At 34.9% G+C, this 19169-nt stretch overlaps 1 protein-coding gene across 1 annotated transcript; it reads left to right on the forward strand.

Annotated features, from left to right (window-relative positions):
* The first annotated feature begins 11602 nt into the window (after window positions 1-11602).
* LOC131159281 (ribonuclease S-7-like) lies at window positions 11603-12587 on the forward strand. Its single transcript, XM_058114036.1, has one exon. It carries the CDS (start codon window positions 11649-11651, stop codon window positions 12372-12374), a length of 726 nt encoding a protein of 241 aa, XP_057970019.1. The 5' UTR covers window positions 11603-11648; the 3' UTR covers window positions 12375-12587.
* Window positions 12588-19169: the final 6582 nt, after the last annotated feature.

Below are 19169 nucleotides of genomic sequence, written 5' to 3' on the forward strand. Positions count from 1 at the left end.
CATTTAAATTGTAATGGCTGTTGGGCTTTTGTGGAGCTTAGTTGCATTAAATTTGGATGATAACCTGACTTTTCTTTAATGAGAGTTTTCTATCCTAAGGTTTAGTCCATGGAACGAAGGATTGGACCGCAAGGCCTTTTGTGGCCCATTCGGAACCCTGTGCGCAACATATAAAATGATTATTTCTGGGTGATTAGGGTATACGGTCACACTTCACGAGAGAGCGAGAGGGAGAGCATTGTACCGCCGCACCCTCTGTATTTTCTTCTTGATAATAGTGAAATTCCTACAACTCCGTGGACGTAGGCAAAATTTTCAAACCACGTAAATACTGTCTTGTGCGTGTGATTGATTTTTCTTTGGCGTGTATTCTTTCTCTATTTTGTTTCTCACAGGTTTCAGGAATTTGTTCTTAATTCCCAACAACTAGTATCAGAGCCTAGGGTTAGGTTCGAGTGGGAGCAATGACAGAGGAAGCAGGAAAAGCGTTTGGAATAGAAAAGTTTGATGGCACAGACTTTGGATTCAGGAGGATGCAGATCGAGGATTATCTTTATGGGAAGAAGTTACATCTGCCGCTTTTAGGAGAAAAACATGTGATTATGCGTTAGAACTGCATAATTGGGCACTTTAATCCGATCTTTACGGCTTATATTTTTAATTAAGTGTCCAAATTTATCCAATATTTTAATAAAGTGCCACATTTATCATTTTTGAGTTTTATTGCACCATTTATGAATTTTTGGTAATTTTCTGTCGTAGGAAAATTCTCGAGAACCGAAACCGACACCTATTCGTATTTCATGCATAACTTTTTCTGTCCAAGCTCCGATTAAGACGATTAAAATTTATGGAGAAAGAGAAAAGGATTGCGTTCACACAAATAAAGAAAAATCAAAAGAGAATATATATATATATATATATATATATATATATATTCTCTTTTGATTTTTCTTTATTTATGTGTGTGTGTGTGTGTGTGTGTGTGTGTGTGTGTGTTTAGAGTTTGGAAAGATGAAATTGGAAAAGTCAAAGACAGTGGTTTTGAAATATATATATATATATATATGTAATTAAAAAAGTCAAAAATTGGTGGTTTGGAAATCTAATTTTGAAAAGTCCAAATTTGTGGGTGTGTGAGTTGTGAAGCAAGAATTCAAAGGGACAACTGGGCGTGCACGTGGATGAAGACATGGGAGAGGTGTCGCTGGGAGTATTATTTTTTTTATAAAGAGGAACATAGGGACTTTGAACACAGAGAGGAGGGGAGCAAGATTTTCTCCAAAAAAAAGCCTTCTTCTCCAGCTTTCTAGCAGTTTTCCAGCAGCTCCACTAGCAGCTGAGGCACTCCCTTGCTCCAACTGCAAGAAGTTATTTAGTTTTATGTCTAGGAGATCAATAATAGAAGTTATTTATTTTTTAAGAAGTTTAATGGAAGGCTTTAGGAAAAAGAAGGACTTACATATGGTTTTTATTGATATAGAGAAAGCTTATAGTAGAGTACTTAGGAAAATGTTTTAGTGGGTATTAGAAAAGAAAGGAGTTTGCAGTAGATATATATAGGTCATTAATGATATGTATGAAGTAATGACTAGCGTTAGGGCCGTAAGAGGAGAGTCTAGAAAGTTCCTAATCTCAATAGGTGTTCATCAAGGTTCTACTTTGAGTCATTATCTTTTTACCTTTTAGTAATTGATAAAATTAATAGGAATATTAAAGATGAGATCCCTTGGTCTTTGTAGTTCACAGATGATATCGTGTTGATTAATGATAGTAGGAGCGAAATGGAATCTAAACTAGAACTTTGGAGAGACACATTAGAGTTTAAATAGTTTAGGATAAGTAGAGATAAAACTAAATATATGAAATGTAATTTTAGTAATGTAAGGAGTAGCAACATAGAGAAGATTAAAGTGAATAATCAAAATATTAATAGTACTAATAGATTAAGATATCTCGGTGAAGGGAAAATTGAAGAAGATCTAGTGCATAGAATTAAGACAGATTTTGTAAAATGGAATGCGTCAAGTGTGTTGTGTGATCATAGAATACCCTTAAAATAAAAAAATAAAAAAAAGTTTTCTAAGACAACTACAAGACTAGTTATGCTTTATGCTTCAAAATGTTGGAGAACTAAAAAGCAACATATACAAATAATGAAAGTTGCTGAGATGAGTATGTTAAGATGGATAAGAAGTCTAACATTAAAAGACAAAATAAGAAATGAATATATGTGTAAAAATTTAGGCATAGCAGTGGTTGAAAATAAGATTAGATGTTTTGAACATTTAAAACGCGGGCCTAATAGAGTGTTTGTGAGGAAAGTTGAATTAGTTATGGTTTCTGACATGAAAAATGGTAGGAATAGGCCTAAAATTATTTGAAATGATGTAGTGAGGAAGGATTTAATAATTTTTAATCTAATAAAGGAAAATGCTTTGAATCGAGTGAATTAAAAAAATATATATTCATGCCTAGTAAGTCTTAAAGCTTACTGCTGTTGTTGCTGTAGTATGTTACAAACATTATATTCATAGTAATGTTGAGAAATATTTTGACTCCAACGTCCCTTATTTACATGGTTATTTATTTTTATTTTTTTTTACTTATTTGCAAATATTTGATAACAAAATTATAGTAGTATATAAATAGGGTGAAATTAAAATTAAGAAAGATAAGTAGGCCTGGCCGCTCATTCATATTTCATATGTGGATGGGCATTTCTCACATGTAAGTTTAATTTCATTTGTATTTGAGTCGTACAGTTATGAGCTGGAATTGGACATATTATATATATGCCCAAAACCTAAACAGAATCAAGCCATCTGTTCCCATAAATGCAGGGTCCACTTTATACATTATGAAGGCCCTGACAAAAAAGCAAAGGGGGACAGTTGACTTAAATTTCACGGACTCCCCGCGCCCACGTTCGCCACGAAAGGCATCATTCGCAATAATATTCTCCAACCCCTACTCCACCCCTTAATCATGGTTTTAATGTAAAATAATAAAAAAAGAAGTTAAACATTCATATGGTCAGTATTCAATATATTTTTTATAAAATAAAAACATAAATGTAGTAAATCAAAATGGATAATAGTTAGTTTAATATTAATTGAAGTTTATCGAGGCCATTACAATTTAAATGTATTTTTGTGTTAGTAGATTTTATATCTCGATTAGATTAGATGAGACAACTCCTCATGATCACATATTATATGTGTATTAAGGCGATATTAGAATTACATACAAGAATGATTCGAGTTTCAATTACGTGATGTATCTTTTATAAGGAAAAAAATGTAATTTAGGTGGCTGGGCCTCGGGCAACCGAACAAAAATGAAGTCATTTTCCACGGTCGATCGAACCCTTGTCATTGACTTTTTCACTGTAATCGGACGCTCGAACTTATAGTTCAAAATCCCCCCGGGCAACCAAATTATGAAGTTTGGTAGACTGAACCATTCACCAACCGATCGAACCTTGAACATTTGGAAAATCATCTTGACCCAGCCACCCGAACTTACCTTTGGGCACCCAAACTTGAAAAAGTAACTTTTCTATTTGTATCTGTTCGAGTGACCATCCCAAAAGACCAGACGATCGAACCTCTCAGGTTGCCAATTTTTACCGGGGTAATTAGGGTTAAAACTCAATTAAAACATTTTCAAAATTCCTAATTTGTCCCCAACTGTTATATTTTGTTGAAAAACTATAAAAATAACTTTCATAACTTAGATTAGCAACTTTGATTAGTCAATTTTTTACTCTAATTTTATCCTAATCAAAGTTCCCCCAAAATACATTTTTATTGCAAAACTCTTTTCTTGGGGCAAATTTTTTACTCTCCAAAACTCTCTTTCATTTAGTTGTAAATCATTTTTACAAAAAAATATTTTGTGTAGGCATTTTTTTTGTGCAAACTTATTTGAAACCAAAATCCTAGGTTCTTTGGTTTGTTCTTGAAAAATATTGTTTGGAGAAAATCTTTTGTAGGGTTTAAATCTTTGAACCTTTTTATCATATACATTCTTTTCAAAGACTGCAAAATCATTTTTAGAAAAACACCCTTACTTTACTGAGCATAACTCATATCATTTTAGAGTGCATGTTATATAACTTGCATGTTGTACATCTTAGCTTAGTTAAAGAAGCTTTTTCATATATACAAAAATGTTTTTAATAGACCGGATGGGTTTAGCCCGTAAATTGAACTGAAGAGTCTCAGTCCCGTAAGTGAGACCAATTTAATTCAACTCGAAAATTGAACTGGGGAGCCTCGGCCCCTTAAGTGAAACAAGTTGGGTTCAACCTTGTAGTTGAACTGGAGTTTTTCTCGTCCCGTAAGGAGAGGATGTAAACGGCTTCTGCTCCGCCCATTTAAGTGAGCAGGTTTAGTGTAATCCTTAGGGAGTATGCCTAAGGTGGGGACATAGGCTGGTTTGGCCAAACCTCGATAACAAATATCGTGTCTCTCTCTCTCTCTCTACCTATCTCATTTACTTTCTACTCTTTAATTTCAGTATGTGTATGTTTGATCATGTTTTGTTATAACCATCTTGCATATGCACAAAATTAATTTAAATGAGATATGCAGCACACGTGTATGTATGCACACATTGTTCACTTACTTTACATACATGTTTTATTTCAAATGGGATATGAGATATAGTGGTAAATCGACGTAATTGTTTAAATTAGCGAAAAGTTTTAAACGTCAAATTCACCCCCCCCCCCTTTTGGAATCACACCAATTCCAACACTTCCTAACTGAAAATCTTCAAATAATTTCTTGCATCATTGGGGATTTGCTAGAAGACATCAAGAGAACACGATAAGACCACAAACTCGCTTTGTTTTGCCGATTTAATGCTAGGTACAAGTTTTGAAGGACTCGATGCATGTTTAGAAAAGTACAAGTTAATGGCTGGACTTAGAAGATCCAATGGCCGATCTCACACACTCGAACACCAGATCAAATCAAAACCACATACGAGCTTATGATCCTGGTTCGAAGGTCGAAGACGAAATTGCAAAGGTTTTTGGCTCGTTCGAAGGCTCATAGACGAGCTCATGCTGCTGGTTCGAAGGATCACGAAGGCTCTTGCTGGTTTGAATGTGCAAGACGAATTCACGAAGGGCTTCAAAGGGCCAAAAGGGGCTAGGGCCCTGTTCGTTCGAGTTGAATGAGGGTTACGGGAAGGCTGGAGAGGACGTGCACTGACCTGAAGAAGAAATGAGAGAGGAGGAAAGAAGGGAGGAGGGAAAAAGGGATATTGGGAAAGTATAAATGTGGGAGATTGGGGAAATCGTGCGGAGAGGGTATCAATGACGGTTTTGAAACTGTCACTATTAGTTACATAAATTCTTTTTAAATAAAATACACTATTAATAACGAATTTAAAAAATCGTCACTAATACTTTATTTTTAGTGACAGATTTTCAAAATCGTCAGTAATATTCTTAATTAAATTATTTTTATATTTTATAAATAAAAAAGTTTTAGTGATGGTTCAAATTATCACAAATAACTGACTATTAGTGAAAAATTTTCAAAACCGTCACTAATATTCTTAATTGAATTATTTTTATATTTTTTTTTATATAAAAAAACTATTGGTGATGGTTTAGAACTAACTATAAGTGGCGAATTTTCAAAACCGTCACTAATATTCTTAATTAAATTATTTTTTTATTTTTTATATAAAAAATTATTAGTGACGGTTCTCTAAACTACCACTAATAACTGATTATTAGTGACAAATTTTCAAAACCATCACTAATAGTGTTAATTAAATTATTTTTATATTTTTAAATGAAAAACTATTAGTAATGGTTCTTTAAACCGTCACTAATAACTGACTATTAGTGACGAATTTCCAAAACCGTCACTAATAGTGTTAACTAAATTATTTTTATATTTTTTTAAATAAAAAATATTAGTGACAGTTCTCTAAACCGCCACTAATAACTGACTATTAGTGACAAATTTTTAAAATCGTCACTAATATTCTTAACTAAATTATTTTATATTTTTTAAATAAAAAACTATTAGTGACGGTACGTTCTCTAAATCGTCACTAATAATTGACTATTAGTGACAAATTTTCAAAATCCTCACTAATATTCTTAACTAAATTATTTTTATTTATTAATACAATAATAGTAGTGATGGTTATACTTAATCGTCACTAATAAATTACTTTTAGTGATTGATTCAATTCATCACTAATACCCTAGGAAGCGTTGCTAATAATTTCGCGGGATAAGTTCTACACGAAAATTAGTTTCCCGCAATGATTTGAGCAGAAAAATCAGTTTTTAGTGATGAAAGTATTAGTGACGGATTCAAAACCATCACTAATATTTTCGTCACTAAAAACTAGTTTTTTGTAGTGAAAGAGTTCATGCTTTCTACGTTGAGTTGCACACAACGGGCTAAACACAGCTCTCATATGCATTGCACCTAACCATCCATGTTGCTGGGGTGGATTGCACCACCTTAAAGTTGTGTGTTTATGCATGGTGGACACACAAAGTGGATGAGATCATCCTTCGTGTCAAAAATCATACATATATTTCCCAAATTTCAAGACCCCATCCCATCGGGTGCCCTTGAAAGAACTTTCAACTTCATTTCTGATATGACTGGCTTTGACATTGACCATGTACACTAATGGCGGCACGTTGAGTACCCTCCTATGACCGACATGTGTGTTCTGAGGAGGCATCACAACTTCTTCATGCTGAACCCCATGATCATTTTGACCACCGGCTTCATCTACCCCCATGTCCGCCTCTTCAAAATCCTATTGTAAATCCTCTTCTTTCTCTAATTCATGGTCACAGTCCATACCAGGTTGCATTGGCTGGACCGTGTATGCCCCCCTCTCATTCATTACAATTGTAACGACCTGCTTAATAAACTGGTTTTTTTTTATATACTATGATATTCTACATGCTCTGATGTCATACCGGGATAAACCCAATCATTAACCTAAGCAGCTAGAAACAGAAATCATATAAACATAACCATAAACCATTATATACAATACAATACCAGAGTGTTATCATGTTTTACAAAATATACACATATCACTATTTCCAAAATATCCCTAACTATGTTGGGATATACAAAAATCCTCCACAATACTCACTTCACTGACAGGGCACTACCGAAGCCCCTCTATCTGCGAGTCTGGTCTGCTCGCTTACCTGGATCACCTGAAAAATGATTCAACACTGGGATGAGCCAACACTCAGTAAGACGAAATATACTATTACTAGTGTGTGGCAAATGAGCTACAATATTATGAAAATCTATTTTCATATAAACATGTAAAACTGAATATGTAAATACAGTATAAGCAATAAAATACACCACCTTTTTTCATGTTGCTTAACATAACAGTATTGTAGATTTCTATTCACAATACTTCTAGTGTACATAAGTTATTCCCTGTTCTTGTAATACGTATATATGTAATAGTAATTGAAAATGTTCCCTGTGGATAACAGTGTGTCATGATTTAACCCCTCATGACAGGGTTGTGCGGCCCATAGGCGAGATTTACCTTGGCTAGCCAACCAAGAATAAATCACTATACTTCATCGGTCTGATCTGCCCACCTTAATCCATATCTAATAGGGAGTCTGTCCACGTCAAGGGTCTAGGTGATTGACCTACTACCATGTATTATCTAAATAGGTGGTTGCACTCATAACGTAACATAATATCTGTAGCAACGGTATCGTGCTCTGTAACTGCATTGTCTAACAGGGTTTGATCTATATAATGTATTTCTTTATGCAACTATCTGATTTACCATGATTCTGAAATAATCGTAATAACCATGATGCTGCATAAACTGTATTGTAATTCATACGTCGTAATACTAAGAAATGTATAATCATAGCAGTGAAACTTCATAATCATAATATTGATATTCGTATAATCATGGTAGTGAGATTCATAAAATCATGGTACTGAAATATCGTAAAATTAGGATACTGAAATATCGTAAAACATATTTTCGTACTATATTCATAATCACAAGCCACACAATACTTTAATACATAATTTTCATCATTTAATAAACTATATAATATTTTAAAAATACCTAACATAGCATATTTCCCTTACCTGATTACTGGAAAGCCCCTAAATATTCTGGCCTAATCCCCGAAGGATTTCCTAATCGATACCTTGAAACTGAAAATTCTCAGTACTAGACTTCAGTATTTCTACGTGTACATCATTTCTTATAACTACCATAAGATCAAATTTGACTTAAAAAGTCTTACCTCAATTTAGGGATGATTTCCTACTTCGTTTCACCAACGATCCGTCCTAACAACCTTGAAGAGAACTATGCCAGGAATGTCATAGTGGCTTCAAATTTTCGATCCGGCGAGAAACAGGCCCGAAAACGAAGAGAAAAGTGAGATAGAGAGAGAGAGAGAGAGAGAGAGAGAGAGAGAGAGAGAGAGACGTAGAGAGAGAGAGAGAGCAGCGTTGAAAATGGATAAAAATCCGATTTTTAGCTATTTATAGGGCCAGATTTGTCGATGAAACACGTCACTTCGTCGACGAATCTTTCAGTAAATTCGTTGACGAAACCTTATATTTGTCGACGAAATTCAAAGCAGCTCGAACCGTCTTTTGGTATTTTCTCGTTGACGAAACCCTGTGTTCGTCGACAAAGTTTGGCAATTTTCCTGAAATTATAATTATCCCTAAAATGCAATGTCGTTGACGAACGCAGAGCGTTCATCGACGAAATCTACGGCCTCCTTCTGTTTCTGTTTCTATTTCTATTTCTCTCCCTCTTAATATTTAAATAGTATTATTTTTCGGGTCACTACAACAATAGATGGAACCGTTTAGAAGTTTAGTACAAACACACCTCTAGTTGAACTTTGGTCATGCCTATACTTTGTTGATGGTTGTGGTTCGTGATAATAATTACTTCTCACATTGAATCCTTGCAAAGTAGCCTCCTTACATCAAAGCTCTATTGACAAGAATTTTGGCTAAAATGATGTACCGGGGATGTCATTTAAATCTAATGCCGCAGTCACCTATGAAAGGTGATCAAATAGTCTGCTCGTCTCACCAGTATCATATTCGTTATATGGTTGAGAATGGATAAATGCTTCCCCCTGCATAGTTGGAGCTCCACCCATACTATTGCTTCAAGGAATGCATTTAACAAAAATCTCAATTACATAAACGTCTGGACAAGAACTATGCGAGTCCAATGCAATTAGGACATCTGCATCATTTTTTATTGTGGCATCAATGTACAAAAAATTTCCACCACCCCTTTATTGTAGATATTTTGATACATGTCAATTTTAACATGTACTCCTTTGGATCAATATCTAATCTTTGATAAATTTCTCATTTCAAACTTTCTAACTTCATCCTTTTTCGAACTCGAATGACCTTCGTTGGACTTATATGTTGTACTCAATATTGGTCGATCTATGAATAATATCACCATCAATGTATAATAAGACCATAATTTTGTTAACTAATGAATTTGAAATTATTATGACTTCTCAAAAATAGAGTTTATCTGCAAGGTGATGAAGGTGGTTGGAGGTTCAAGGAAGAAGAATGAAATGAAAGAAGAGAAAGGATGAGTGATGGTGGGGGATGATGATTGAATATATAATGAATCATCCTGACCAAATCGACTTTTGAAAATTTAGTTTTAATCTTTTTATGTAAAAACTGTGTTTTCAAAAGTCATTTTAAATACTATTGACGTATACATGCATGTTTAATGCACTATTCACATACTCTTTTAGCGTTCCATTCAATCCTTATGCCCCCAAGGCCTCTCTCTCCTCTCTCTCATGGCGTGTCCCATCCCCCTTATTATTATTATTATTATTATTCTTTTTTTTTTTAATGCCCAACAGAATCAAGCCATCTGTTCCCATGGCAAATACTGAATGCAGAGTCCATTTTATATATTATGACAAAAAAGCAACGGACAGTTGACTTAAATTTCACCATCTCCCCGCACCCACGTTCGCCACGAAAGGCATCATTCGCAATAATATTCTCCAACCCCAACTCCACCTTTAATCATCAACTCCACCTTTAATCATGGTTTTAATGTATAATAATAATAATAATAATAAAGTTAACGTTAGGAGTACATTCATATTAAGAAAAATCTTAAATTTATAAATATGGTCAGTATTCAATATATTTTTTATAAAATAAAACATAAATGTAGTAAATCAAAATGAATAATAGTTAGTTTATTATTAATTGAAGTTGGTCGAGGCCATTACAATTTAAAAGTATTTTTATGTTAGTAGATTTTATATCTCGATTAGGTTTGATGAGACAACTCCTTATGATCACACATTATATGTGTATTAAGGCGATTTTAGAATTATAGATAAGAATGATTCGAGTTTCAATTACGTGATGTATCTTTTGTACTGTATTGTACAAAAATATTATTATTATTTTTAAATATTTAAATTTGTTATTTGAATGATCCCTTTAAATTTATCTAATCGATACCAAATTACGGAACTACATAATCGGCCCCATAGCGGGCTCCTGATAAATCACGATTTAGTTTTATAGAATTAGACCCAAAATATCTTATTATTGGAAAATTTTATACCAAAAACAATTGAATATTTCTTAAAAAAAAAAAAGAAGAAAGATAATAAAGTTGTTAGAAATTAACTATTCAATTCATGTAGGGCAATTACGCATATGTATCTATTTTTGAGCTTCATGTCTCCATGAACCATCAAATATATATTTTAAGATAAAAGACATTAACTTTTCCTGAGCCAAAAATATATAGTTAGGGTTCAAGACTTTTGGGAACCTCTCCTAAATTTTACCCAAAAAAAAATAAAATACAAATTTCCTCTTTTATTTTAAGAAAGGCAATTTTTGACCAATTTTAGGAGAGTATCTGTCATTTTTTTTGTCTTTTTTTTCAAATGGTAGGGAGAGAAATGTTTTTTTCTTGTGTGCTATGTACCTAACTCAACCTTAAAGAAATTACGCGGAGACCTCTCCCACCACGTATTCCTTGTTTAAAAAGTATCCTTATTCAAGGAATTTATAATTAAGGCTTTTTCCATCTTTCAAAAACAACTCAGGCCAACATGAACTGAGTACAATTTGAATTGTATTGGTTGTATGAACCAATTGAAACTCTTTGGAAATATCAGAGTAATTTTTTTATAATTTTTTTTTTCTTTTTCTTTGAAAATATTTGTTTGCAATTTATTAAACCATCAATATCTTTTATTCTTTTATTAATTTGAAATGCATGGGCCGTGTGAACTAACTAAAACTCTTTGGAAATATTAGAATAAGAATTTGAATTGTATTGGTGGTATGAACCAACCGAAACTTTTTATAAATAATTATTTATAATTAAGGAAATAGGCACACCACTTGGAGGGGGCTGTATAATTTCTTCTCAACCTTCTCCTCATCGCACGTGGCATCAACTCATAAGCACAGACGGTGATGATTAGCCCAAAAAAAAAAAAAAAACAAAAATTTCAGCTGTGTATATAATAGCTCCGGCAAACACGAAATGGGCAGAAACCAGAAACGTAGGCACAAGCTACCTGTACATCTTAACTAAAGATGTTGCCTGCAGTGTGCACTACAGCCTTGGTGACTCTCTTGGTTCTCTCCGCTCCAGTCTCCCACTGCAATGGGGAGAAGCTGATGAAACTAGCCATTTCCTGGCCGACCTCGCTGTGCAATACCGGCACCAAGTGCAAGAACAGCCCGCCGAACCGGTTCAGCGTTCACGGCCTCTGGCCTCTGTTCAAGGGCACCTGCGGAGACAACAACGTCGACTGGAACACATTCCCAGAGGCCACCAAAACCAGGATGGGCACAGACTGGGGCAGCTACAGCACCAAGACGAACCAGCAGTTCTGGGACCACGAGTGGAGCTCCCACGGCAAGTGCTCCGGGCTGTCCCCCAGCGACTTCTTTCAACAGGGACTCAATCTATTTGACAAGGTGAATCTGGGTGCGCGGCTGACCGCGCTGGGAAAGTTTCCCCATGGCCAGACGGTGACCAAAAAAGATGATTTTCCGGGAACCATTTCAAGTCTGGCGAACAAGAAGCTGGTCATCCTGCTGTGCAACAAAGACAAGGCGGGGAGCGTGGTGCAGCTGTACGAGATCGATATCTGCTTCGACTATGATTCTGCAAACAAGGACTATGCGGATTGTCCGAAACCAAGCCCCAGCTTGAAGTCTCTGTGCCCCGAAAGCTTCAGGCTGACGAAGGGCGCCAGTATTGCCGCTGCTATTGAATCTGCCGTTCCTCTGCTTTTGCCTAGCCAAGCTGAGTGACGTGAAGGTGCAGCTGGCAAGAGCTAGCGCTAGCTAGCTATGGGTGACTGCTGCCTTCTCTTTCTTTCTTTTTCTTTTTTCATATAGTTTTACAGAGATGAAGATGCATGCTAGATATATGACGCACCATGCATATCAGAGTATGTGCTGCATGCATGTAAATTAGTAAGACTGCTTTTACTAATAAAATTGCAGTTACCCTTTGTTTTGTTATACTTTCTCTCTTTCTCCCTCGCTCAGTATTTTTTTTTTCTTTGTTCATCGGAGGCCACAGGGCCTGTATAATAAATATATTCCACGACCCCGAGATATATCTATCATCAATCAGCCTACCTTGATATTGGAAATTGAAACTTGCAAAATAAAAGTTTCAAACTCTGCCGTCAGGATATCCCTTAGAACAACTTTGATAAATTTATTTCACAAAAAAAGTTTGTAAAAAAAAAGTACATTTATTGAGAAATAAATCCCGTAGTGTGGTGCTTCCCTAACAATGTTTGCTTTATATTACTTTAGACTCGGCCTAGCATAAAGAATTTCTACTTTAAGCAAAGAAAATAAATAAATATATATATATATTTTTTTTTTCATTGTACATATTTTATTCTATATCAATCAAATAATACTAAAAATAGAAATTTATATATATAATTAACAATAAAAAATAAAGATTAATTATGTGGGAATGGAGTGTCATGCACTATCATATAAAAGAGGTTGGTGTATTGCTCCCGTGTGTATTCTCTGCAAATCTAATGAAGAACCTTCTGCATTGCTTTTTAGCAAGGTTATCTATATCTATATATATATCTTTTCCATTACTTCACCTTATAATGTTTGAAACTCAACATGCAAAATAAAAATTTTGAACTATGCCCATTAGGAACATTCTTAAAAGAACCTTTTGGATGAATTTATTATTTTTTTAAGCGATACCTTTTTTATGAAGAAAAAAGTACATTTATTGAGAAAAAAATCCCATAGTCAATGATGTGCTTGTTGGATAATATTTTCTATTTGGAGAAAAGCAAATTTAAAAAATAAAAATAAATTTACTTTTTCGTTGTACCTAATCTTTTAGTCTGCCTTCAAGAGACACTTGAGAAGTTTAGGCCCTTTTGTGTTTCATTTATTTATTTATTTATAGAAAATTTTCGAAATTCCTGAAAAAAATTCAAATAAATCTTTAAAAATGGAAATAGTGGAAATAATATTTAGAAGGAAAATTAATTTAATCTGCCTTCAAGAGACAAAATGGGCAGGAGAGAAAGTCAGGAAAATTGAAAAATTAGGATTCAAAATTTGGTACACTAACAAAGAGAAGCATAAAAACTAGGCAGGTATTATTGTAAATAGAAACCTAAAAGATAATGTAATAGATGTTAAAAGAATAGGGAATAAGATCATTACAATCAAGTTAGTTTTAGGCCTAGAGATAGTGAACGTCATTAGTGCATATGTTCTCCAAATAAGTTAGTAGAAAATCTGAAAAAATAATTTTAGAAATATATGAATAGTATTTTACATGAGATTTCGATGTCTGATCGAAAAGACATTCATAGGAGTTGATTTGAATGGTCACATTAGGAAGGATAATATAGGTATAAGAGGATATATGCATGGAGGTCATAAATATGGAGATAAAAATGAGTCCGGTGACACAATCTTAGATTTTGCCATGTCTTACGACTTGATTATATTGAATACTTGCTTTATAAAAAGAGAAGAATACTTAATAAATTTCAAGAGGGGTGTTGACTTTTTAAATCCTATCTCGTTTTGATAATGAAAAAACATAACATCTCATTTGTGCGTTAAGTATTTTAAACAAGTTTAAGTTTCAGAAAGCATGGATGACCGATACAAAATGGAAGCCATGTATCGAGCATATCTTGGCGCATTCCATGAATATGTGAAGAGTAAAGCTTAAATACATTATATTTTTTCAGTTGTATTGTTTTTAGGTTTCAATTGTGCATAAATGATCTTTTGATTTGAATTGAAGCTCTACGTACCTGATCTTAGATTGACCATAGGAACTCTAATCTTGTATGAAAAACCTTTAATTTAAAATGTTTAACTTATACAAAAAGGTTTGAAATGGTTTTGAAATCAAAGTTGGCCAAAAACTTATTTTTATTAAGAGGCCATTCGACCGGATCATATGTCCAGTTGATCGGTGTTCAAACAAAGATAATCTGGCAGACCGAATCATAGGCCCAACCGACTAAACTGCACTAAAAGGGAAATCGCCCTTTGGCCGGTCGACCGAACCTTGGGTCAGTCAACCGGAGCTCTTGGGTCAAAGCCTTTTTAAGCTCCAAACGATCATAAAATTTGAAATATATTATTATTATTATTATTATTATTATTATTATTATTATTATTATTATTATTATTACCCAACGGCCATGAAACGGTCATATTTCAAATTTTCCTATAAATACCAAACCATTTCACTTGGAGAATGTTAGAGAAATATTGATCCTATAGGTCATACTCGGTTTTGATAATAACAAATACTCAAGTATTTGATGATCTTCAAGTTTGTGTGTAGGATCATACTAACTGGATCATATTGATGACATGCAGTAATTTGAAGAAATATGAAGACCCTGACATATTTATTATTTGTTTTAATATATTTTGGGTCTGTAATAATTTCATTTCAAATGGATCTATAATAATCACTACATATCATGCATGTAGGATCTCTAAGCTCAGAAATGTCATAAGCAGACCATAAGTTAATCAAATGACTTTAGGGCTAACTGTCAACCAACGCCAAATTTTTAGACGTACTTAAAAAAGCCTTAGAAAGACCCTAGGTCCCAACACTTGCACTTAGGAATGTTCCCATTATCACATCTATTATTTGGGGAGTCTTATGTTTTGAAATTGGACTTTAAATGCAAAATCATATGACTTCGGGCGACCGATCCTGACAATGTATTTTGCCTCAGTCGACCGAAAAGCTAACCGGTCAAAATGTTGACTTGGGTTTGGGTGACCGAACTCGAAAGGACCGTAGGGTCCTCGGTCAACCGAGTCAGTACTATGTACTTTTTCATCGTCCCTGTGCACCCGAACCTATAGGTCATTTTACGCTCGGGCGACCGAATTGACATGTTTGGGCTACCAAACTTAGGGATAGGCGATTGAATCATAGACCTTTTGTAAATTGCCTTATTTAGCCACCCGAACATTCTTTCGAGCTACCGAACAATGAAAATGTGTGTTTTTAGTTGTGTCAGTTTGGGCGACCGGACCATAAGTTCGGTTGATCAAAACTCTCGAGTTGGTGAATTTTTACCTGAGAAAATTAAGGGAAATTGTAAGATTAATTTTAAAAGGACAAGTGTGTCCCACTTTTATATTTTCCCTTCCTCTATATATATCCATTCATTTAGAAAAATTAAGCATGGATTACTAAATAAGATTAAGCTAAAATTCTCTCTATTTTTCAAAACCCTATTTTGCTTATACTACTCCCATACACTTTCCCAATTCGATTTTCTTGATTAAACCAAGTTTAGTGAGAGTGCCTTGAGTGCTAGAGATCCATCATATATTACTTAAGACTCTCATTGTCACGACCTGCTCATTTTTCACATATATATATATATATATATATATTTTATATCGATAACACAAATTCCACATCCAACTCAGCAGGTCATCATTCACCTGGACCCATGGGTACCAAGGATAAAACACAACATACAGCAAAAGCCTACGCAGCAAAAAATATACAATCATATTTATTTTATCATAACATACATCACAATGTACCAGAGTTTTTACAGTCACTGTACTCCCATATATACATCTCAAAAATGAAATCTAGGGACAATTCCCACAAAACCATACTATCCCTACCAAAACTTACCCTTCCAAAGAGGGCAAACAACTGATCTAGTTCAGCGGGGCCTTTCCCGCTCTCCTATTAGGGGCTCCTGAAAAATGTATGAATTTTAGGGGTGAGACACCTCTCAGTAAGGGAAATAAACTAATACTAGTGTGTGACAACATGAGTAATCCGTATTCTACATATAACATACATATCATATCCAATACTATTTATCAAATCTGGGAAAACATACGTATATCAAAATCATGGCAGATCATACTGCATTTCATAACATAACTCATCTCATATCTAATAATAACATAAAAACATCCTAGTAGGTTAGCTGGCTGTTGTCATGTATTACCCCCACATGACTGGGTTGTGTGGCCCGAAGGCAGGACCTGACAATGGTTGGCCGACCACTGTCAAGTCGATAGTCTACTCTGTAGGTCCGATGGGTCTACCCATACACCAGGGGCGATAACAACACACTCCTCAAACATAACCACATCGACCATCCGATCTCACACCACTCCGTACAGCGGCGTTAACATAGATATCATGATCACGAAGACCGTGGACACAAAGCAATGGTACCGTGCAAGTGCTAGCCTAAAGCAACCAACCAGGTTCTGATAACATATACATATACTGAAATTGTGAAACAGAGATATATCATATCTTTAATTTTCACATTAATCATATCATTTTACATATATAAGTGTATCATGAAAATCATCGGCCTGTACACCGGTATTACACATTATATTGTAGCTCGGCCCGTACACCAGCTACACATAGCACAGCCTGTACGCTGGCACATCACATCACATAGCTCGACCCATACGCTGGAAAATCACATCACATCGCACGGCCCGTACCCCGGCAAATCTCATCACATAGCACGGCCCATACGCCGGCAACTCACATCACATGGCACAGCTCGTACTCTGGAAAATCACAAAAAATCTCATCATAAAAATCTCGGCCCATAAGCCGGTTTTCCCATCATAATAACCATATCACCACATTCCCAGAACAACAATATGTCACAATCATTACTACTCATGCCACACTAAACCAGTTTTCCACGTATACAACATATCATTATTTTCAACAGGGTTTTCTCAAGTATAAAACATATACATAACATATGTATTTTTCCTAAAAACGAGTGTCATAAATATATACATACATATTACAAAAAGAACTAGCTTAGTTTATCCCCTTACCTGATTCCTGAATAGCCCCTAAGAAAATCTTCCCCGCCCCCGCAGGGTTCCTAAATCAACACCCTGAAAATGAAAAATTTCAGAATTAAAGTTCAGTATTTCGAAGCATACAATATTTTCCTCAACTGCTAAAAACTCAAATATTGGGTAGAAAGTTTTTGCCCAAAAGCATTCAAGTTTAACACCTGAGGGGTTTCTTGACCAATATTCCGAAATTGAAAACCCCCAGTATTAAACTTCAGTATTTTCATGCGTATGACACTTCTTCTAACTAGCGTAAGACCAAATATGACTTAAAAATTCTTACCTCAACTTTGGGATGATTTCCAACTAACTTTCTCCCACGATCCGCTCCAGCAGATTTGGAGAAAAATCCGCCAAAAGCGTCGTGGTGACTTCGGATCGTCAATCTGACGACTGGTGGGGCCGAACACGTAGAGAGAAGGGAGAGAGAATCGTAGAGAGAGAGAGAGAGAGAGGAGAGAGAGAGTTTTCTTAAAAATATGATATTTCTCCCAGATTTTTCACTTTTATAAAACAGGATTTCGTCGACGAGCCCGACCTTCGTCGATGAGTCCTTCACAAATTTTGTCGACGAGACCCTATGTTCGTCGAAGACATTCAGGCTGCCTCTGAATCTCTCTCGGAATTTTCTCGTCGACGAAGCCCTGTGTTCGTCGACGAATTCTCTTAAGCCTTCGTCGACGAATACAGGGGATTCGTCGACGAAGTCTACAGCTTCCTTCTGTTTCCGGTTTTCATTTCCCTTTCCTTGTTATTTAAATTTCATTTTTAAATTCGGGTTGTTACACTCATTGTTGTTTGTTGATTATGTTTAATTTTTAGAGAGTTAAGCAAGAGTTACCCATGGATTTAATTTGATAAATCTTGTGTAGGGTAAACTCAGAGGCTTTAGGGTCTTTGCATTGTTATTGCAAGATTCCTTAAGCAATATTTTTGTGTGCAAAAGCATTTTCACAATCTCATTTCCAAACATATCTTGTGCTAGCATCTTGAGAAAACATTGGTTGAAATTGTTTGATTATACTTGCTAAAAATCTTTGAAACCCTAACTTGAGATTGAGTTATTTTATACATAATTTCAAAGATAGGCTTGTTGAAATACTCTTGTGCTTGATTGAACATAAACATTACATTGAGGGTTGATCGCACACATATACATCACTAAGCTTACTGTTCCTATAGTATTGATGTGCATTGATTGATTGATTATACTGTGCTTAGTGGTACATATTCGCTTATGTAAGAAGCATTTCCGTGTACATAAATTTTCATACATTTATTGTATTCCAAGCGTGAGCCTAAAAAGGGAGACTAGCCCTATTGAATAGTCCTGGATTGGCTTAGACTCTGTTAGGAAAGTTAAGTGCACCAACCTGATAAGGTAAAGGTTGAGGTTAGCCTAGTGAATTGACCTGGATGTAATTGGTGCCACTCTACCCATGAAGTGAGCATATAGTGTAATCCTTGTGCATGTGTGCCAAGGCGGGGACGTAGGCAGTTTACTGAACCTCAATAACATTTTTGATGCCATATCCTTTTACAGCTTTATTGTGCATGCCTAGTTAAATCACTTGTGCTGTTTAATTTCCGCTAAATATATATACTGATTTATTTTATACGCATTAGATTGACCTTAGGCTTGTGTAATACTATTACTAGTGGATTGACCTAGGGGATAGATTTTAAAAT

The sequence above is a fragment of the Malania oleifera genome, chromosome 7, assembly GCF_029873635.1.
Source record: "Malania oleifera isolate guangnan ecotype guangnan chromosome 7, ASM2987363v1, whole genome shotgun sequence".
Taxonomy (NCBI): domain Eukaryota; kingdom Viridiplantae; phylum Streptophyta; class Magnoliopsida; order Santalales; family Ximeniaceae; genus Malania; species Malania oleifera.

Coding starts and splice junctions, on each gene's coding strand:
- LOC131159281 (XM_058114036.1), top strand. CDS start 11,649: ATGTTGCCTGCAGTGTGCACTACAGCCTTGGTGACTCTCTTGGTTCTC.